This window comes from Glycine soja, chromosome 8, assembly GCF_004193775.1.
Source record: "Glycine soja cultivar W05 chromosome 8, ASM419377v2, whole genome shotgun sequence".
NCBI classification, from domain to species: Eukaryota; Viridiplantae; Streptophyta; class Magnoliopsida; order Fabales; family Fabaceae; genus Glycine; species Glycine soja.
The window spans coordinates 546,424-569,823 of NC_041009.1; the positions used below are offsets into that span (position 1 = coordinate 546,424).

The window sequence follows — 23,400 nt, forward strand, 5'->3', positions numbered from 1 at the left end:
TAGGAAATTAAATAGAATTGCATGTTATGAAATATACTTTAATATATAAAATAATAATATGCCTTCTAAGAAAAAAAAATGTGTTTGCATCCGCTCAAGATTATGAGAATGACGAGGACAACCGCAACAAATTTGATAATTTGGTCTGGCTAACTTGATTTTAAATCAAAGTTAATTTTAAAAATCATTTTTAGTTAAAATTAATTTGAAAGTAAAAAAAAATTATTTGAAGAATGAATATTTTATTTTAAAAAATAAGTTAATAATAAAATTTAATATAATTTTTTATAGCAAATTTTATCTAAAATTGCTCAAACTTCAAATTTATTTTGAACCAAAATTTATCATTCAACATAAAACTAAACATGCTAATGTTTATTTAAAATCATATTAGCTGACACTTTAACATGATTTTGGATGATGCTAAATAAATCCAAACACTTAAATAACTTTGGTTCTTTCTTATATACTTTCTACATTAAGAATCACTTTTATGTATATATTTTGAAAGAATATTTTGATATCTTTTTTAGGATAGTTTGATTTGAAAAAATGCTGTCATTTTTAATTATAAGAATGTTACTTTATTTTTTTTCTTTCAAAATTCATATTAAAATAGTAAAAATATATTTTTTACTTTATTTATGTAAACTAAATTTAACTTATGGTTATGTTAATTTGTAAAAAAAAAAATATTAGCTTATTCAAAAATAGAGTTGTAACTTATGCATAAATCTAAAAACTAATTTTAACTTATACAGAAATTTATTACATTCTTTTTTATTTTCTTCTCCTATGTGATGTACTTATGAATGGAATATTTTTTTATTCAAACATGCCAATGCCAATAGTAAAAACTCTTTTGGTGGAAGTATTTTCCACCTTGGTTCAAGCTAGCTATAAGAAAAATTCCTTAAAGGCCGCGGCAGAAAAGTTAGTTGATCTGTTGCCTGAAGTCTAGTTCTACACATTTGACCGAAAGGCCAACATATATGCTTAGACCAACAACGTGGCATGCATGCATTGCCACTCATTTGCTTTTTGCATCTCGTGTGTGTGTGTGAGAGAGAGAGAGATACAACCTTCATCTCTTTCAACTTCAACGTCCCAAGCAATCCAGCTTAATTTCAGAGTTCAAATAGGGGCTAAACCAACAGTGATAGCTATAGCGAGACATGGGGCACAAAGAAAAATCTAAAGAGCGAAAAGAGAAGAGATTGCAAGAGATATCTCTTCTGAGGACCATTCCATATGCTGATCACCAGAGGTTGCTTTCTCTAGCTATATATTTACCCTCTCATATATCATCATATCATAGGTCCATATTCATTCATTTGGATTTTCATCTACTCCTCTTCCCTTGAACATTGAATTCCAATTATGAATATTGAAATCAAACTACTGAGTAACTTGAGAGTAACTCCATATTGTTTACTTAATTTGAAGAAAAGTTGAAGAAAACGATAATTCCTCCAAAATTAATATTTCTCAAACATACAATGGTCGAAACTAGTAATTGCTTGAGGCGAATCATAATGATTATTAGCTAATTAGGTAAATATTAAATAATTATTTTCCAAATTCTCATCATATTTAGATATTTTGTTAATTAATCTTCTCTTGAATATTTTTAAAATTTATATTGTATTCTTGTGTATTGTCCTTGATTCTTGTATCAAACGTCAACGATCCTTAATTCATGGAACTAGAGAAGTAGAGATCATACTCATTTTCCGCCTGTGTTTAATCTTGTGGTTATGCATAGGTGGTGGTCTAAGGAAACAATTGCCGTGGTTACTGGAGGAAACAGAGGAATTGGGTTCGAGATCTCAAGACAACTTGCTGATCATGGAGTAACTGTAATACTTACATCAAGAGATGCTAGTGTTGGTGTTGAATCAATCAAGGTCTTGCAAGAGGGTGGTATTCAGGACGTGGCATGTCATCAACTTGATATTCTAGATACTTCTTCAATTAACCAATTCTGTGAGTGGTTGAAGGAAAATTATGGTGGCTTAGATATTCTGGTAAGTTTCTAAAACATACATTGCAATTGAATTTGTGCCTATTTGTTAGGAACTTGTGTTCAATAAAGAATTGGAACTTGGATTTGTTCTTATTTGATCAAAGGTAACATGAACTTAACTGAAAAGATACCTCAATAAATTACGAGGAAGAAAAAAGACGTATATCATGTAGAGTAACAGGTGTTCTTATATATATGTTTTTAATTAAGCAGTAATATCCTATATCTGCAGGTAAACAACGCTGGGGTTAACTTCAATTTTGGGTCTGATAATTCCGTTGAAAATGCTAAATTGGTTATTGAAACAAATTATTATGGCACCAAGCGTATGATTCAAGCCATGATTCCATTGATGAAGTCATCCTCTGCTGGTGGACGCATTGTAAATGTGAGCTCGCGTCTAGGTCGATTAAACGGCAAGCGAAATGTAAGTAAATAATATGTTGTTTTCTGAATTTAATTTTTTATTCATGTCAGTGGGGGGGTCTACACAAAAGATAATGGCCTGGAGGCGAGTGCTCTCATCAAGTAAATTTTTTACTTGAATATATTCAATAAATATTTTTTTCCCATAAAAAAATAGATATAATTTTTTTAATAAGATGAATATGAATAGTTGTAAAAGATAAAAAAAGAGAATGAATTGATATTAATTTTATTTTTTAAAATTTTACTGTTTTAATTTTTTATTATCATTTTTAATAAAGCTTATATAATTTTTTATTTGAGAAAATACTATACTATTTTTTGCCCCACTGAAAAAAAATTCTGAATCTGACAGTGATTCATGTTCGAGTAAACATTGCTAATCCAATATCCATTCACCGGGAATAAAATAAGCATGTTTTTGTTTTTTTTTTTTTTGCATAAATATTAATGTTTTGGAATGTTAAATGGAGTTTGATTTATGTAAACTATCCGTTTGAAGTATTTTTACTCACATCCAATAGGAATTTACTTTGTCAATATCACATCATATTCATAAAGCGATGTTCTTGTAAAATTATCAAATTTGATTTTATATCTCTTTAAAAAATTTATCATTGACAATTATTATGAATGACTTTTAAAATATTTTTTTAAAAAAAATTTGACAAACTTTCCGGGTAGTTTGGAAGTGATATAATAGTATAAAAACCCTTTACACAATTACTATATAAATGAAATGTGCACAATAGATATTTTCTCAATAACATTAGTACTACGGATATGTTCGGATACCGGTTAGAAATGGTTTTGAAAACTTTTCTTCTGAAAAACTTTTTCTAGTAGTATTAGAATGAACTTGTGCTAGATTATATAAAAAGTGATTCTGAGTTGGTGGGGTAACATGTACTACAGAGATTGGAGAATGAAGCATTGAGGGAGCAACTAAGTGATGAGGAATCTCTTTCAGAGGAAGTGATTGATGGGATGGTATCAACTTTTCTGCAACAAGTGGAAGATGGAAGTTGGAAATCAGGAGGATGGCCTCCAACGTTCACAGACTACTCGGTGTCAAAACTAGCAGTTAATTCTTACACAAGGTTCATGGCAAAGAAGCTTTCTGAGAGACCTGATGGTGAAAAGATTTATATTAACTCCTATTGCCCCGGTTGGGTCAAAACCGCTCTCACAGGTTATGCAGGAAGTGTTTCAGTTGAGGATGGTGCTGATTCTGGTGTCTGGCTTTCCCTTCTTCCTGATCAAGCTATTACCGGCAAGTTCTTTGCAGAGAGACGGGAAATTAACTTTTAATAATGAACATTAGTTGAAGAATCAAATTGGGACCAGCTTCACCAAATTGAAGGAAACGTGTGATTCGGTACAGTGTGTGTGTCTGAAGGACCATTTCGTGTTTGATAGATTACCAAAACAATTCCTCAATGTCACATACAAAAAGTGATTATTCACTCCTTTGGAAGTCTTACCGTACGTGTTTAATGTTACTAGTTAGTATTATTCCAGGTCATTCTGTAATTTAGTGACGAATGCTTGCTTCACTACTCAATGATCACCGATGCTTAAGGAAAGCAACTTACTGCATGTTTGTTAGTACTTAAAATATGCCATCTTACCTTTTCTCACCTCATTAAGTTGCTCAATTTATTAAATATTAAATACATGTTACACATAAGCAAAAGAGGAAACAAGTTCTTCTTTCATCTGTCCCTCCCTTTGCAATGTTAGGCAGTGAACCTTTTTCTATTTCTTTAAAATAAAAGAAATAAAATGGAGGAAACAATTAAGAAAGAGAGAGAGAAATCACATAATTATATATCCATGATAAATGTCGCAATTGACTTGAGGCTCAAATAGGCTAGATTTAATTTCAATGATTATGAAGTAAGAAAATGTGTAAGGTGATAAATTAATAATGTATTTATCATTGATACCAAGTGAATTAAGTTATTTGGGTATTTTAATTTAAATAGTAAATACACTCTTATTTTATTTTATCTTATTACATGTCTCTTACGAGGTGGAACCTGAAAATATATAGATTTAACGATGGAGAAAACTTTGGGACTGTTTAAAAGTAAGTTTAATTCTATTCTTTAATAAATACACAATAATTGATATTGATCAACGAAACTATAATAATAAGGAGAAGAAGAAGAAAAAAAAAAAAGACTACTCCTCTTTAATAAAAAAGTGGGTGCGTTTGGTTTGGGGTGGTGGAAAGAAAGGCGCTAAAAGCAGAAAGCAGAGAATTGGTGAGTAAGATAGCCGCTACAGAAGAGAAACAAGAAGCAAATGGCTTCTTTCCATCTCAGAAGATTAGTAAGCAGCGTTCTTAACTCGCGGGTGCAAACAAATCCCCTTTTGACCTTCAGGTGCTTCTGTTCTCCTCCTGTTACACCTTTCACTTCCCATGCTAGTTACGACCCTAACTCCATCCACTTGTCCAACCAAGAAAGCAAAAGACGCTTGTTCAACAGGTTCCACTTCTTTCTTTCCTTTTTTATTCGTCCAATTTTGATTCTTATTTGATGTGTTTTAACTAATGAATGATCCTTTTCCCAATTCCAATAGGCTATTATACAGAAGCAAGCAGCGAGGGTTCCTCGAACTCGATTTGGTTCTCGGAAAATGGGTAGAGGACAATATTCACTCCTTGGATGAATATCGCGTTCGAGCTCTCATTCTTCTCCTCGACTTGGTACCTTCTTTTCCTCTTTACTTATTACTAAATATTTCATCCCAATACCACTGAGTAACTGGACTTTTTGTCTTTAGTATTTGGATTTGGTTCTTGGACTGACACATTTCTGTTAAAACAACCTTAGTTATCATCCTCTCTTTCAAATTATGTGCTGTCTTGAGATTGATTCTTATAAACAAAGATGAATAGAAATGTTTAGCTTCGTTTCGTGTTCATTCCACTTTGATTGGAGCAGAATCATTATAGTTATTGTCTGTTATCTACCCGATTTCAGAGGATGACCATATAACTGGTAACTCCATGTCAAAACTCAGATATTCTTGTTTAGTTGGGATGAACTTCATATTTAGTATGACGGCAATGCTATCTAGAAATTCAAACTTTAAGACCTTTAATAAATAATACTAATATATTGGGTCTAGTTTCACGAATTTTGGAGGTAATCTGTTTATCCATTTAAAAGGGCCTAATATTAATATGTCTTTGCAACTAGAGCCTGGGTGTTTTAGACGTGTTTTTTTTTTTTTTTTTCCTGCTTGTATGTGAAAATAGACTTCATTCAATTAATTTCATCTGTGCAAAGGTCCAGAATTTTTTTCAATGTACCAATGCTTTATTTAATTCTGGTTAGTTTCCTGGTAACAATTGATGTATCCCCTTTAAGAGGGCCTTTTTAGGTTTGGAATATTTTAAATGGAAAATGTAGCGTCTTTTAGTACAATGAGTAAAGGATGGAGTGATTTGCATCTTGCTAATTCATGAGATTAATCCAAAAGAAGTTGGAGAGAGTAAGTTTAATTTAGCACCTTTGGAACTTAACTACTTTGTACACTTTTGATGAGCGAAATAAATCTTGAGTCTGTAAATTGAGAACGTTAGTGGTAAATGTAGTTTGTTTGATGATTTTGCTCTGATACAAAATGGAAATGAGATAGCAACTAGTTTCATAAGTTTGAGAGACAGATCTGTTGATTCAAGTTTGTGTCACCTTAAATTCATATTTCTGTTGTACAGGAGAATCCAGATTTATGGAAGTGGATATCTGGACAAGAGCAACCCCCAGAATCAATCAACATAAACCCAGTGAGTCTCATTTCATTATTCAAGTTTGTGTCACCTTAAATTCATATTTTCTGTGTTACAATTCTCATGCCATTCGTTTGTTGCATAGGTCTTTGCCGCAGTGCGAGAAGGAGTTATGAAGAATCTTGAGAGTCATTCTGCTCCTGAAACAAGAGCAACACCTGGCAAACCATGGGTAAGAGGCTGGGATGATATCAAGAAATTTCCGGGTGGTTCCATTACTGGGAATCAGTAGCTTTAGAAAAATCTTTTCATTAGTGACAATGAAAAAATATCTGGTCTACCATATTTTTCACAATAAATAAGGGCTGGGTAACTGCAACATAAAGGTTTGTATTAACCACTAGAGATCTGTAAAGGGGTGAAACCGTGAAACTAGAAGATTGTGATCGACTTTCTGTTAAACTTTTGTTCACCATTTGCACTGTATATCTATTTTGAGTGTTGTATGTTGTGGCTTGAAATGCTTGAGTCTGGATTTTTCTTTTTCTGTTCTAACTGTATATCTCTCTTTAAAATGTGGTTGGTAGGAATGAAAATGCATCTTTGTTCATGATTTTTTGAACTCTTCAACGTTTTGCTTCCTTTATATGTTCATGTCACTATACTAGTACTTAGTTTGTTCTATTGAGAAGAAGCAAATAAGCTAGACTAATAAAATCAAATAAAACAAGGGTATCGTTGCTACAACAATGGTTTCATTTTGACGTAGTTGCTTGCGGATTGGATCAGATTTTTTAAGGAAACAATTCAAACTAAACAGAACTGTAAATTGTTTTAATCTTTAGATAGGATTTTTTTTTACTTAAGAACCGATCCGAACCGTTTTGCAAATACCACTAATTCCAAGTTCCAAGTAGCTAAATATCTGGATGCAGTGAATTTGGATCCATCTCTTCACTATTGTATTTTTCTGTTCAAAATAAAACGTTATCTAAGATTCTTTAACGATAAAAAGAAAATAATTATAGGAATTAAAACAGAAAAAAAAAAGTTAAACTAGGAAAAAAATATTTAAATCAAATCAAAATGATTGTATTCATTTCCATTGTGGGGTTTACCACCGAAGGAGTTGAAGGCAAGAACGGGAGGTGAGAATGCATATTTATTTAGCGAAGCAAAAATTGGACAGCTGACAGTGACAGTGGCAGCAAATTCCTTATCTTGTTTTCTTTTCCTTTCTTCCTTTCCCTGTATCAGTAATGGTCTCTGCAACAGAAGCCATTAATTTGTTGTTGTTATTCCTCTTTCTACAACAACATTCCTTATTATCAATGGCGGATGATTGAATTCCCGTTCCAGCTGATTGGCCGCAGCAGTTCCACTCGATTCTGTTCATAAACCGAAGCGGCGATCTCCAGAAAACGAACTTGTGCTCAAATACGACCTTGAATGGGACAACGCTACTTCCTTTTACTACACCCTCCTACCCTTCGACAACTTCCTCTGCAATGTTTGGGAGAAACGAGGACCCGTCAAGTGGATCTTCTCCTCCTCCGGTTAGTCAATTACTGATATTCAGAATTATTGTGTTGTTTACTTATGAATGATAAAATATAAATGTAGCAGGGATGGTTGCTCATGTGATCTACACTGGCAGGCTCCTGTTTACTGTTTTGGGGACGCTGAGACACTGAACAAAACAAGCACCTCCCTCTTACATTCACAAGATGGTGCTTCTTCTCATGGGATGTTAATCGGACAGATACTTCATTCTGCATATGCTAAGTAATTCTCACAATGGACTGTGCACTTTAGTACATTTTATCATGCCAGTATCAATTTTAGATATCTAGTCACTACCTTTCCCTTATCAAAGTCAAACTACCTTCCTGAATGAAATGTTTCTTCTGTCCATTATGTTGAGTTATGGAATTTGATTACCTCCAAACTCGTGTTTTTATTTGCTCCCAGTTTCCCTTCTATTCATTTCTTTAAGATTTTTGTCTCAACCATGTCTTTGTTCCAGCTTCTTGGATCCATTTTAATCTATCTTTTTGTAAATTCGTTCCGTTTCCAACTTGTTTTCATATCTCTCGCAATCTTTGGTTCCAGAGACAATTTGGCCCTCATAGATGTGTAGACACTAGACATTGTAGTTTGGCCTTTCTTACATTCACGTTCATCTTTGAATGAAGGAGATGAATATCCTTGAATGGCTCTTGGGAATGTGGGCCAATTAGTATCTATGATAAAGTTAAGGTAGAGAGATGAAAAAAAGAGAAAATAGACACTTATTACTTTGGATAATGCTCAAAATGAGCAAATTAATTTTTACATGAATAGATTGATCCTTATATAATTAATGCTAGTAGTTTGTTACATAATTGGTTAAGAGTAACTAACTAAACTAATCTATACCTCTACTATGTACTTGTATTTATGAATGAAGTCATACCAAATGCTTCTGAAAAGAAGAAATATCGCCTTAAGTTGCAAGGAAGTGGTGTGAAGAGAAGAATTTCAATATGAAGGAATGTGTGAAGGTCTCTTATGAGAGTCTTTAATCCTTTTCTTTTGTAATTTTGAGTGGGATTATATTTGTAGAGTGATACATTACTTGAGAAGGATTTTTTAAGTTACTTAAAAAAATACCAAAGCTACCATGTATAATTTTGTACCCATAGCTAGTCATGAATAACGTCTTACTCGTAAATTATTACTATCTTAATTTTTTTTTTCAAATGTCAATATTTGGTTTCCAGTTAAAATACCAAAAAAAGATATGGCCAATAAAGTGATGGGTTTTTTACTTTTTATTCAAGATGCTCGCACATCCTTGTATAGTTTTGAAAAGATTTTGAGACCGCAGTTCTCACTTCAGCTATCAGCTATAATCAAATAAAGAAGCTTCCATTGGCCACAAGCACCGGGAGGGTATGCATGACTTGTGACTAGGCAATTGCATTCCATCTGAAGAATTGTGTGCTTTGGAATGGAGAAGAAAATCTTGAAAACATTATCTTAGAAGATTCTGCTACCTTTTATTTATGAAAATATATATATATATATAAAATGTTTCTTATCACGTAAGGTGGCAACAAAGTAAATAAATATATTCTCCCGTCTAACTACATTGCATCCTTCACCCGTTAAGGTTGATAAACATGACCATTCTTCTCTCTCAAAATAATTGTACAATTTATTGTATGGTCATTCTGGATGCATTCAACAGAATGAACAAAAAGAAAAGGGAAAGAACGGGAACAAACTACACCCCACGTTAAAGGGCACTGGAATCGAACATTCATTCTGCCTAGTATTGGCTGTTCAGATAGAAATATAATCCTGCAAGCACTGCAATTCCCACGCCAATTGCAATAGGAAGTGCCTTCCTGTGGAAAATTTATTTTATAATGTTAATGCCAATATAATGCTGATAAATATAATAATAATAATAATAATAATAATAATAATAATAATAATAATAATAATGCCTTGGCAGGTATAGAAACAGAAAGATTTATGGCTCACCCAACTGCTTCATCTCTCTGTAATTCTGCTTTTCGTGCCTTTCTAACAGCTGTGTCATTGTCATTTTTAGTGATAGCCGGTGCATAGGGCCTAAATCTTCGTTTTGGAGCACCACAAACTGCAAAAACACATTTATTTATGGCAATGGTGATGCACTTTACTTACTTCTTTCAATTCTTTCGTTTCTACCAAGTTCTAACAAGAGCTGCCTAACCATTCACCATTCCAAAACCACATTTTTCTATCTTATCAGAACTGTGTTCGGGTGAGTATTTACAAAATTAATTTTGAAGTATTGTGATTTACTATATTTGAATGTTTTATTCTGAAAGCAAGTTAACAATAAAATTCAGTGTAATTTTTTTTTTATCCAACACAACAGTTAAGTTACTGCAACTTAAAATCAATTTTAGACTCAAATATATGAACATTTATTTACCTAAACTCACGTTAGCTAGTACTATTTCAATTTACAAGAGGCTAACTCATTGGAGAACCAAGAGACCAACCTTGAGGCTTCAATTGAAAAGCAAGATTGCAATGCACATATCCATCCATACATGCTGTGTGTAGATATGGGCATATGGCCAATGTACCATCAATCTCTCTGAGATTAATTTATATACACTATCTTATAATATTGAATAAAAATTTATATTATCGTCATAACATAAAAAGGTCAATTTTTATAATACGTTTATGGTAGTCTATAAATTAAACTCTTACTTTTTTTTTTTTAATTTACAAAATCATGAATGAAGAATAAATATGAGCACATTTAGCGATAGGCAACTAACAAGAGGAAATTACCAGGGCAGAAGTAGTTATCAGGCAACTTCTCAAAGGGAGTCCTGTCTTTGTAAATATACCTGCAGCATAGCGTTAGCTTCAATGAATAACATTAGCAAAAGCATAAGTTAATTGAATTTATGAAAAAATAAAAGAAGGGTAACCCGGTTACCCGCAATCTCGACAGATATAGGCCTGTTTGGAAGCAACACGCATGGAAATCCTGGGTGGAGCTGAAGTAAGATGGAGGTGATTGGGATGAAGATAGAAATTGAGGGAACCAGAGAAGAAAGATGACTTTAGAGAAAAAGAAGAAGGATTCATCAAGGGTCGTCTCAGGCCAGCATTGCCATTGACGGTGTGAAGGCTAGGTGGTGCCTGCAATGCCATTTTGTTTATTTCTTTTGTTCGCTAAACACTCTCTGTGTTGAGTTGAGAGGAAGAAGATAAGAGAATGGTTGTGGAAGAAAAAGGGTGGGTGGATGTGCAAACGTGTCCCAAGCCTACGTGGAAAGCGTGGCATTCTCAACCACACCACAAGCCATTTGCTTTTTCACTCTGTTTTATCCTCTCTGCCCAAGTGGACAATATTTTTTTTTTAAAAATTGAATAAATATTTTAGAAATAAAATATAAAAAATACTAAAAATTATTTTATGAAACGGTAAAATATTTTTTTGACAAATAAAAAATTAAAAATTAATTGAAATAATTCAGAGAAAAAGAAATAAGGATGAAACCCATAATAGTTCATCGTAGTTTCGTATCTGCGAAGCCAATCTAGAGAACAGGGAATCCAAATTCCAAACTAGAACTATCATAGTATCTCTGGGTTCTGCTGGGTGCGAGCGTGTCATCATCAATCTGACCCAGTACATTTAATTGGACAGTGTCATCATAGTTTCGTGATTTTCTCAGAAAAAAATATCTTTTCAAAAGTTGTACCACTGAATATGCCATTAAGTTTTTTTGTTTCTTTACAGAATTTCTTGTTTGGCAGCATCAATCCCATGCTGCATAGGCATCCAGTGTAATAGAACTACAGAAGAAAAGGGCCAAGTATTTTTGGCCAATAGACGACGTAGTGATTAACATGGTAATCCAATCAAGGTAAAATAAGGAAACTGATATTACTCTGTATCTGGTCCAATAAGAGAATTAACATAAAATGTGTCAGGGTAAGGTGGATTTTTCACATTTGTTGAAGCCCACGTCAACCTCTGCTTCGTGGCACCTCTCTTCTCCTAGCGTTCCCATCTTGGACCAGAGAACTTTTTCTGGTAAAGTTGGTAAGCTAAGACTGCTTGAGCAACGGCACCCTATAAGAATTGTTATAACATTTTCAGGCAAAAGTAAAAGGACAAGACACCCCAAACAGAAAAGGAGTTAACTATCTTGGACAAACTTTGGAAAACAGCAAATAAAGTGGAAAAAAAATTATAATTAAAAGTGAAAACAAGAAATAAAAATTGGAAAAGTTTTCTTAAACAAAATGGCCTTAAAGTTGAAAACAAATTGCTTCACAGTACCTTTCCTTTGAGATCAAGAGCCTCAGTGGTACCAATTTGGTCAAGTTTCTTGTCAAGTGTAGCATCCACTCTACTGATGTAGAATGCTGCTGCACTAGAAACCTTGTAGAGATCAGTCAAGCTACAAGCCTCAAGGCCATCCAAGTAAGCATCAATCACTGCTTCATATTTAGGGAGGCAGAATATGAGCTGTTCAAATTAATACACAAACTATAAGCATATTGCAATTGCATTTGCAGCCTGTAAGGTTCAAAATCTGTGACATCAAAATGCACATAACAAACTTACAGTGGCATATACACTTATCCCCAGACAAATGACCTCTTTCATGGAAGAGATGAATTCATCAGTGGCAGGAATTTTAATGTAAACACTAGGACTTCCAACCATTTTATGAAGTTTCTTTGCTGCCTCAATTGTCCCCTTGGTATCATTTGCTAGCTTTGGGGAAACCATAACAGATACATTTCCATCTTCCCCATCTTTTTCATTGTAAATTGGCTCCAAGAGTTTGCAAGCATCCTGTATGTCCTTGACAACCAATTCCCAGTAAGCACTTTCTATGTCCTTCCCTGCCTCTGCCAATTCCCTGCTTGGTTGCAAATCAAAATTAATAATATTTCATTATACCCAGAAAGAAATATTACTAAGCAACAGTTGCATATTCTGGATATCAAGTTAAACAGCATGTCTTTTTTTTTTTTTGCTAATTGAGATCCTACATACTGTTTCCTTTCAGAAAATAATGCACTATGTTACCTCATATTAATGTGCTTCATCCATAAATCCCACAAACCAGTCAATGAGAATGAATTTACCTTTGTCACAACTCACAGTTCTCCATTTGCCCCAATACCAAATAACTGTTTATGCATTCCATTGACTGAAAACTTTGCTTTCCCTCTTATATTTTATAAATAAAATACAACTCCATACTCATCAACAGCAATTATGCTCTACCTTTACAACTTAGAGGGAAAAAAACAACGACAGCAATAAAAAAATCTCTTCCCACTCAGTGAAGTCAGAAACACGGATGAAAAACAAAATTCATGTAATCTTATATGCCATTTACATATAAATAATTAAATACTATCTTTAATCCTTTTTATAAAAAAAATACATAGTTATAACTACGTATATTTTGTCTTAAAGATTTATTTTTAAATACATTAATTATTAATTTCTTTTTATACTTCAATTTACTATGAAGTCTATATATAAATCACCCACTCATACAAATGAATGTATTCATAAGTTTATTAACAATAAGGTCACACTTATTGAGATAGAAAAAAATATTTCTTAAATTATGAATAATATTCTTAAATATAATTACTACTTAAACGAGTTAAATTTATGAATATTTTTAAAATTAATTCTAATATACGACATTATTAATTAAATAAATTATTTGTATCTAGTCTAGTAAAAAGTAGCCGAAGTATTATTTCTTAATGGTTTCTCTTTCTTGGTCTATTCTACCTCAGGATAAAGAAAAGGAAGGTAATGGCGCATCTGTGTTCTTTGCAAAAGATGAGAACAAAAACTATGGACTTCCGTTTCTATTCTTTCAAACATTGCATATCCAAGAAGTTGAAAACTACCTCAACCGGTCATCGTAGACATTTGAGGATGAAATAGCTCTTTCAAAATCTGCAATGTGACAACATTGCATAGTAATTATAACCAATACACAGAAACGAGATTAAAAAAAAAAACAAATGGAAAAGAGTATTGATTTCAGGTGAAGAAAAATCAGAGTGAATACCGCTGGGTTGGTAGTGACACCTCTGAACCCATTGACAATAATGAATGGAAGCAAATCCGAAACAGGGCGACATAGATTGTCATAGTAAGGTTTCTGTCGCTGGTTCTCATATAGATGTGACGCAATATTGTAGTTTTCATCTTTGCCAAGTTACTGTTATTATGTTCCATTCTTCCACTCAAACACTGCAAACTGAGAATAGAAAACGCAAATGTGTGTTGGTATTAGCTGCATGTGGATATGGTGCAACTTTTGTGTTGCTGAAAAAGTAGAATGAGAGAAGATAAGGGTGTGATGTGAGTAACCTTAAGGGTTCACCGTGCACCCGACTTAGGGGAGTGAAAAAGCTTGACCGTGGTAATGGAAAACCAGTGGCAGTATTCAAAGAACTGATCGAGGTAGCGGTTGAAGCCATGGCCATAGTCACCAATGGAATGTGCAATACTTGTTGCAACCGAGATCAGATTATTTACTGAGTTTCGTTCTAATATTTGGAGTTATTGTTAAGAGAAAATGATACATGATGAACTCCTTATATATTTCTCTATCCGAGGGAATCTACAATGAATAAACTCACGTGACGTGAAAGAATTACATTGTTGAATTCTAGGTTTGAAATCTGGCTCTTAAATAACTTTGTTAACCTGAAATCACTCTGTTGAACAAAGTCTACTTGACGACATCACAGACTATGTATGAAAGTATTTTCAGAGACGTTGTTGTGTGTATTTGTTGTATGAAGAATTGCAATAGGGTTCTCAGATTGCTTAGGGATAGCAACGTGGTGAAGGAGGTTTAAAATGTGATGGTGGAATATGGGATAAGGCCTACAACTGTAACAGGTTTATAATGTCATAACTTTTGCTTGTAAAAGTTCAAAAGAGGATCGATTTATATTACTAAAATTTGGGTGTAAAATACTCAATTGGTAACTTGATACAAGTTCATACAGTGAAAAAAATGCAGCAAAAAAGGTTTAAACATGCATCACAACCGATAGAATCATCAAGGTAACCTTTTCCCTCCACCCAAAACCTTGCTCAAATTAAACAGACTCAAATCCCACCAAATTAATTGATTCTTTAGTCAATTCTTTTTTAATCAGAGGTCTTCTTAGTAGACAGCCCGAATCTTTTATCAGAGGTCATCAATAGAGTTGTTCTTGAGTTAAAACTCGTTGCACTCCAGTCCGGTGAGATTGAAAATTTGCAAAATTATGATTCAAAATTGCAATTTGCTCACTGACACCAATCTTTCGGCAAAATTGTAGTTTTGATCTTTGTCCCATTACTGTTATTGTCCATTCTTACTCCCAACCACCGACAACTGATAATAGAAAATACAAGAAAAGATGAAAAAGAAAGAAGATAAGAGTAAGATCGAGAGAGAGCAAGTGTGCGTTAGTTATATGTGGCTGTGGTGCAACCTGAGAATGCAAGAGCAGCTTTCGAGTAGCTGAAAAGGTGTAACGAGAGAGGAAGATAAAGGAGCTATTAATGAGAAATATTGATCTTGTATAAGTATTAAAAGATTATAAATAATAATTTTCGTTCTTAAATATAAATCGGTTGCAAATTTAATCTTGAAAGGAAATTTTAATTTTTAGTCTGGCTAAAAAAAATATAACAAATTAATTCTTCTAATAATTTGTCTCCGTTATCATTAATAAAAGAATATATATAATATAAAGGGATAAAAATGTCACAAAGATTGATTGCCAACCACAAAAATATCACAAAATTAATCACATTAAATTTGATTTACTATCTGATATAAATTCTATTTTTAAGTTTGATTTAATTTATTTAAAAGTTTAATTTAATCTATTTAAAGATCTATTTTATATTAAAGTTTTGCATAAATCTATTTTTTTTCTTTATATGGGATAATAGACTAATCTTAAAATATAATAAAATTATCATCTTAAAATGTAGTAGAAGTATCATTCTAAAATTGTTTTTTAAAATCACTTTCTCTTAAATTAATTTAACTACAAACAAAATTAAAAGAAATAAAAAAAATAAAACAAAGTGTTCTCAAACTATAAATTATTTTCAGTTTAAACAATTTAAACTTATAGATAATTAAAAAGAAAAAAAAAACAATTTAATAAAACAAAAAAATTAAAAAGGAAATAACAGAAAAAACCACTTAAATATTAAACATATTTGATTTATTTAATTTATTTATGTAAAACAATTAAATCACTTAAATATATATATTTTCATAAATATTTAATTAAATTATATTTATATTGAGCATTTAAATATATGCATTTTTATTAAATTCTATTCTAGATAAATTATATTTTTTATAAATTAATATATAAAAATCAGTAAACTATAAAATTAAAAAAACTGTAAGAAAAAAAGAGAAAAAAATTAAAGAAAAACTAAAATAAATAACAAAAAAACAAAAAAAAGTTCACATTCAGAAGCGTGTTAAAAAAAAAACACCTTACACGATTATTTTTAATTTTTCATGGATATGTATCTTATTCAAATATAGTATTAAATATTCTTCAATTTATTGCACACACACAAAAAAAAAAAAAAAACCGATTTATTTTGTTAAATAGAATGGCAGACGTATGCAAGAGAAATCTACATTTTGACGTGATTTCGTTTAGCCCAAAAGTTTGGGAAAAGCGTGTGGCATTAACTATGGTGGACACACCCGTACGTGAAGGAACAGTAGTTTACGTAGTAATAGTTGTAAACCAAGCTTGAATGATCGATGATCCAATAAAGACCACGATTTTTTAGAACTATTGCAGATCTTTTGTAAACTAAATTATTTTGTTGCTGTCGGCGTCATCACTCTAAAAAAGGAACCCATGCACAGCATAATGACCCAAAACCCCTTAATAAATACTCATATCCAAAAACAGAACGATCCCGTAAAAATATTTATTTGGTTTCCCCTTTTGTCGTTAAGTCTGGAATTAGCGTGGAAAATAAAATAAATAGCAGATTAAGTTGTTGAATATCAGTATCATAGTTGGGTGGGTTGCACGGGGAAGCTGGCCTATAACTTAACAAGGGAAAACTCACTGGCCTGAGCAAAAAATAGGGTTTTGTCAGGAAATGGAAACAGTGAGGACTAGAGAAGGAGCAATAGCCAAAGACACCACTGAAACTGAACTCACCAAAATCCCTCTCCTCCGGGCAACTGTTGAAACACTTCATCCCTCTTCCAAGGTAAACCACACTATTCCTGTGCCCCAACCTTTATCTTTTTTACGTTTTCTCTTACTTTTTTTTTTTAATTTGGTCTATATTGCATGACATTTTTCATTAATTATTATTTTTACTACATTTAATCCAACTTTGTCTAAGAGAGATACTTTAAAGAGCTAAAATTGAAACTTGTAGACTTAAGAAATCCAATTGAAATCAACTTATTTGTTATGCAGGAGTATGAAATTGAAATAAAATGGACAATTTTTTAAAGTAAATACTATCTTTACTTGGACTTTAGAAAAATATGCATGGGAGTAATCAAATGAGAGTTTAATATGTGAATTTTTATTCTTTACTTATACATTTTTAGGCCATTATATGGTTTATTAAATTTATAAATAATGACCCTCTTTTTTTTATTGGTCCAAATAGGTTTTTAATTTTTATAAAATTATATTATTTTCATTTTGATTATTTTTTATTTATGTTCCTGATAACTTTTTGGTTCCATTTTAGTCTTTTACATCAGGATTTATGTTTAATGATGACGTGATTTATAAAGATTAAACAACAAACCTAATATTTCTTAAATAGGAAAACTAAATTGAAAAATTTTCAATTTAACATTATAAAAAAACAATTTAAGAGAGTTATATAAAAAAAAAAAAATTTACAGAAACTATAACAATGAGGTAGAAACTAAAAAACAAACAATTTTTTTAACAAGATCAAAATGAAAAAAAATAAAATAAAACACTAATATAAAAAACACATGCTTTTATATAAAAGACTAAAAACTTATTAAAGGTTTTATTTCTTTGCTTCCATAATCTTTTATCCAAGTTTCAATATCCTTGCTAAATACTAAACAATGGCTTCTTTGTCATCTTTCATTTTCATCATTTATCAATAACAGGACCTGCCATAAAAAAAAAACCTAGAAAAAAAAGCTTAATCAGGAACCGACACAGATCTTGTACGAAAGAGATGACTTTTACATGCATGGACTTGACATAGAGCGTCTTTAAATGTCCGTAAGAAGATACCAAAAATCTAATTACTCTTAAAAGTAATAAAACTTTCATTCTTTATTTTATATTTTAAATTTTAAAAAAAATATTTATTAAAATTTCTTAAAACATAATGCAACTTTTATCCAAACATAATTTATAGTTATTTCAATTTTCAGTATAGTATTATTATCTTCTTCTTTTTTTGCGATGCGGCGATGTGGCAATTAATAAAGTTTGATCTTCAGATCTTGTACAAACTGTCTAAATCCTCTATATCTATATAGTCTAATTGTTTAAAGCTCTGCATGTTTTTCTCTCTTCATATTGACTGAAATATAAAATAAAAAATAAATTATCAATAGAAAATCTAGTGTTTCTATCATTATTTTTGTTTTTTATTCATTAGTTCAAATAATATTTTACATGTATTTGTACACACATCTTTATATTTTATTTTGTATAATTTTTATTTAGCTACAACGGTTTTATATTTATTATGTGTTCGAAATATCGATAAGTGTACTAATTTGCACAAGTAGTATAAAACGATAAAATCGAGTATCGTATTTTTAGAAAATTTGTTTCACTCAGATATCATACATTCAGTATGCAAACATTTGTATATGACTAAAAGTGAAATAAATATCAAGTTGGATTTTTGTATTAAAATCTAGTTAACTATAAATTAAATATCTAAAGTTTGAGAAGTAAAACAATCAAGTAAAAAACGTTATTTTTCTTGATGTTGTTATGTATTTTTCTCTATTTAATGTTATCGTAGTATTCTTATGCACAAAAGTTACCCAAACCAAGATCCCTCTCGTGAATGGGCCTAATTCTCTTTAAATCTCGTCCTTGATCCCTCAACAAACTCAACCTAAAAGAGTTACATTAAGCTTACAACATAATATAAACTAGATCGTTGCACTTCATTTCTAGACATATAGTTTTCTAGCTTACTCTACTAAGTTCTAAGGCTTTAAAATACTTCTCAATACTAAAAATCCTAATTATACATACAAATGGGTGATCAAGTCACAAGCATATAAAAATAAGCATGGATAGAAGCAATGAACACATAAAAACAACATTAAATAGATAGTGAAAGAATGTTACATCAAGGATTCAGCAGAACATCTCAATCAAGAGGTTTAGTCTTTCATTATAAGTAATGAGCTTTCAATACAAAGAAGAACAAAATTTGAGTGAAGGAAAATGGCTAAAAAGGGTTGAGGATGTTTCCTTCAACCTCTAAAACCCTAACCTCACTCCTCTAACCTAAACTCTCTTGATGGCTCTGTTTCTGTCGCTCTAGCTTCTCCCTTAACTCTTTTTTTCGACTCTTTCCAAAGTTTCCGCCAACTTCAGTGTTTTAAAGGCTATTTGGACGTTTCAGCTTTTAAAGGCTCGTATAGCGAAAATGACTCGCTAAGCTAGAGTAAGTAAATTTTGGCTTAGCGAGGTGGACGCGTTGAACGCGAGAAGAGACAAATGATTCGCTGGGCGAGCTTGCGAAGCACTAGGCGAGTACATCTTTGATTGATCCTCTTCTAGGGTTTCCTAGCACGCTAAGCGATCTACATGCCTCGCTTAGCAAATGTCACTCGCTAAGCGCATATGTCTCGCTTAGCGAGATATCAACTACTTGAACCTTTTCTCCTTTTAACCTGAAATTGAAGTGATTTCAACATTAATTCATAAAATGAAAGTATTTACTATATAAAATCAAACTAAACATAAAAATATGTACAATCCCTATAAAAAGAACCATAATTTAGAGGAAAGATGCTAATTTTATGCAACTATTAAATACAAAAATTAGTCGTAAATAACGACTAACATTATGATCCTAAATCTTAAATATTATCGATAAAAAAGAAAATAAATCCGTTGTTACTTTCGCTTATATAATTATACTTTTATTTTCTTTCCTTCAAAATTCTTTTACACTTCTTTATACACACACACTTTTTTATAGTTTATTTAACGTATTGTTTAATTAGTTAATTTTATATTTGTTGGCGATTTACCCTCTAATTCTCTTATTCAACCAATCAGTAACGGATCTAAAAATATTATGTTATGGGAACCATACTCATATACAAAATTTTGCGTGGATAATATTTATATTATAAATTAAATTTTTATATTGAATTTCATATTTTAAGAACAAATTATAATTACCCCTGTATATTACATTAAGGAGTTTTAACTTTTAAAAGTTTTTGGGAAGCTATTGGCCCATTGTGTCTCAGGTGAATCCGTCCCTGTCAATGATGACAATTTTATATCCTTAAAAAAACAATGACTTATACTTTATTTAATAATTTATTAAGTAAATAATCTTTAATATTAAAAAATAATTAAAAAATATTCACTAAATAATTTTACAAAAATTATAAATGTTATACATTTAAATTATTAAGTCTTTTTTATTTTTTAATACATAATTAGTCTGTAAAAAAGTTAATGTATATTAATTTAGTTCTTGAAATAATTATTAAATTTTAAAATGTTAAATAAAATTACTAAAAAAATAATTCGCATTTATAAATTGAAAAATTACAGTATTTATAGTAATCCTTTTGACTATTGAACAAGGTCGAATAATTTTCAATAAAAATAATTGTATTTTTTATCATGAGATCGAGTTAGTTCTCTCATTTATTTATTTTTTGACTTGTGTTCACTTTGGTAAATAATTATGATCAATAACTATGACATATGTACTAATGTTTAAGAGAAATTGATTTGATTCCTTAATTGATTGCAGGAAGAGGATGATTTTATGATTAGAAGATTCCTGCGTGCTCGTGATTTAGATGTAGAGAAGGCTTCGGCAATGTTCCTCAAGTACTTGAAATGGAGACATGAATTTGTTCCAAATGGTTCTGTATCAGTGTCTGATGTTCCTATCGAACTTGCACAGGATAAGGTGTTCATGCAAGGACGCGACAAGATAGGTCGACCTATACTTATTGTCTTTGGTAGAAGGCATTTTCAGAACAAAGATGGTCTAGATGAATTCAAACGTATGTTTAATTTCAATTAATGCTGTTAATTTTGCCATTTAATTCTTACAGCCTTTCAATTTCTAGTACTGTTAGTGGGGTCATGAGCATTATATTATGCTTTAGTCATAAAACAAGTTTGTTTCGTTCAAAATTACAAATATATAATTTCTCTGTAATACAGGGTTTGTTGTTTATGTTCTTGATAAAGTATGTGCGAGGTAATTATATCCCTTTTTTCTACTTTAGATCCTGCTTTTTGAACTATGAATTCAATTAGAGGCTTTGCATATAGGAATAGTAATTTAACAATACATACCATTTGGTGTATTAGTATGCCACCTGGGCAAGAAAAGTTTGTTGGTATAGCAGAACTGAAGGGATGGGGATACTCAAACAGTGACGTGCGTGGATACCTTAGTGCTCTATCCATTTTGCAGGTACCATTTTTTGTTTGTGTCAGACAAGTTGATAAAACATCTTGTTCTGAGGATATTTTGTATATGATTGTTAAGATGTTACACATCAGTTAGAAATATGATCAGAATGAATAGTCCTTATAAGACTACTTGAACAATGCGCGTGTGTGTACTGTGAAGTTGGAATTAAACTTCATACGTTCTTATATGCTTGTAATTTTTTGGATGCAGGATTACTACCCTGAGAGATTGGGAAAGTTGTTTATTGTGAATGCACCATACATTTTTATGAAAGTGTGGAAAATTATTTACCCATTCATTGACAACAAAACCAAGAAGAAGGTTATGTTTCAAATTCAGTTTGTATCTGAATGCATGATTTATAATGTTAGAGGAAAATATTTAGAAAGTTGGTTTTGACTTGAATTGCAGATAGTATTTGTGGAAAAAAATAAGGTGAAATCAACACTGCTAGAAGAGATGGACGAAAGTCAGGTCCCAGAGATATTCGGTGGCTCACTGTCATTGGTCCCAATTCAGGATGCTAATTAAGTAACTGAGGCACTCAGCCAAAAATAAATATTTCTTATTTGTGTTTGTATGCCGTAAACAATTAATTTACCCAATTAATTAATTTACACTTTTGTATCAGCTATCAATATTCAGTAGTAAACAATAAAAAATAAATATATATCACTGTTAAATGAGTTTGATTTTTTTTTTCAACATGGTTAAACTAATTACTGAATCCAAAATAAAATTTTGTGTTAGTCACAAATTTGTAAATGGGCCGAAAGCCTATAACAAAATCCATACTTTTGTTTTATAAATAAACTAGACTAGATTACTTATACCAATTAAGGCCTTTGATGTATTTACCTCCGATCCCCTAATTAATTAGTATACCTCTCTTTCTTTATTTATTTATACCTTTTATTACAAAAAATATCTTATATAAAATAATATAAACCTTATTTTTATCACCCTTCATCTTGTTTAAATCCTATTACCTCATTTTTATTATGATTCTTTAAACTCTATTATGATTTATTACATGGAAATTGGACTAGGCTCAATGAAATAATTATCACAATAAATTTTACAAATTGGGAGAAAGATAAGATCAGAAAAAATAGATGTGTTGGATAATATGATGGAGATAAAGAGAGAGAAAAATGAATCATAGGAAGTGTAGGAAAAAAGAATCATAAATGTATCATTAGAGTAATACAAATATCTAAAATAAAATTTACAAAGCAATTGGTGATGATGATATTTTCCAAAAAAGAAAAAGTAATCGATGATGATCGAGGAAGTTGAAAATTGTACGTGAAGGAATTTTGTAGTTGTAGATTGTGATATACGGCTGCTGGGCGGAAAGTTTGACACTAGCTCGGATGAAGTCCAAACAAACATAACGTGAATCCAAGTTCAGTTGACTTAATTGGTTTCATTTCACCAAAAAAAACAAAGACAAGTCACAAGTGACTTTGTTGGTATATCGTAAGTTACGCTTAAATCCAGCACAAGTCTTATCTTATTGCTAATCTCTATATGTCCATTCCTTAATCTTATTGTTTTGCAAACATGAAACTAATTGCGAAAAGTATGAAATGCACATTATTCACGACCATAGGATAATGCATGGCATATTAGATAGACTCTGCTCTATGTATTCTCTGGTTCTCAACCTCGATCTCTCTTTCATGGCAGATTAATTAATTATTCATCGATGCCGATCGACTTTGGGACTTGAAGTCTTAAACCACGGTACGTAATTCATTCCCTTATAGTATATTGTTTATCGATTTCATGCATGTACGTTATTGATCTGCAACCATCTATCATATACTATAGAAGCCTAGCTAATGGGTGCATACACATTTAGGCTTGTGTGGCATTCTTTTTCAAACAAATATTCCATTGACAACATACAGTACATATATTTATACCGGTTAC

At 31.4% G+C, this 23,400-nt stretch overlaps 4 protein-coding genes and 2 pseudogenes across 5 annotated transcripts; 4 read left to right on the forward strand and 2 right to left on the reverse strand.

The window, feature by feature from the left end:
* The first annotated feature begins 1,076 nt into the window (after window positions 1-1,076).
* On the forward strand, window positions 1,077-4,044 carry LOC114421948 ((+)-neomenthol dehydrogenase-like). Its single transcript, XM_028388092.1, has 4 exons — window positions 1,077-1,267; window positions 1,766-2,027; window positions 2,259-2,453; window positions 3,368-4,044. The coding sequence occupies exons 1-4, from the start codon at window positions 1,176-1,178 to the stop codon at window positions 3,761-3,763; spliced, it is 945 nt and encodes a 314-aa protein (XP_028243893.1). The 5' UTR covers window positions 1,077-1,175; the 3' UTR covers window positions 3,764-4,044.
* A 606-nt stretch (window positions 4,045-4,650) lies between these two features.
* LOC114420970 (succinate dehydrogenase assembly factor 2, mitochondrial-like) lies at window positions 4,651-6,752 on the forward strand. The gene is made up of 4 exons (XM_028386697.1): window positions 4,651-4,947; window positions 5,042-5,168; window positions 6,186-6,254; window positions 6,343-6,752. Exons 1-4 carry the CDS (start codon window positions 4,763-4,765, stop codon window positions 6,487-6,489), a joined length of 528 nt encoding a protein of 175 aa, XP_028242498.1. The 5' UTR covers window positions 4,651-4,762; the 3' UTR covers window positions 6,490-6,752.
* Window positions 6,753-6,897: 145 nt separating this feature from the next.
* LOC114420971 lies at window positions 6,898-9,464 on the forward strand (annotated as a pseudogene). Its single transcript, XR_003668471.1, has 3 exons — window positions 6,898-7,753; window positions 7,824-7,982; window positions 8,647-9,464. The product of XR_003668471.1 is annotated as an uncharacterized protein At4g14100-like (transcript).
* Window positions 9,260-10,993, reverse strand: LOC114420972. Its single transcript, XM_028386698.1, has 4 exons — window positions 10,690-10,993; window positions 10,539-10,597; window positions 9,729-9,846; window positions 9,260-9,589 (listed from the first exon to the last, which is right to left on the reverse strand). The coding sequence occupies exons 1-4, from the start codon at window positions 10,905-10,907 to the stop codon at window positions 9,511-9,513; spliced, it is 474 nt and encodes a 157-aa protein (XP_028242499.1). The 5' UTR covers window positions 10,908-10,993; the 3' UTR covers window positions 9,260-9,510.
* A 653-nt stretch (window positions 10,994-11,646) lies between these two features.
* On the reverse strand, window positions 11,647-14,237 carry LOC114424712 (annotated as a pseudogene).
* Window positions 14,238-16,803: 2,566 nt separating this feature from the next.
* Window positions 16,804-22,092, forward strand: LOC114424563 (phosphatidylinositol transfer protein 3-like). Its single transcript, XM_028391417.1, has 6 exons — window positions 16,804-17,016; window positions 20,785-21,043; window positions 21,207-21,243; window positions 21,357-21,462; window positions 21,673-21,783; window positions 21,874-22,092. Exons 1-6 carry the CDS (start codon window positions 16,903-16,905, stop codon window positions 21,991-21,993), a joined length of 747 nt encoding a protein of 248 aa, XP_028247218.1. The 5' UTR covers window positions 16,804-16,902; the 3' UTR covers window positions 21,994-22,092.
* Window positions 22,093-23,400: the final 1,308 nt, after the last annotated feature.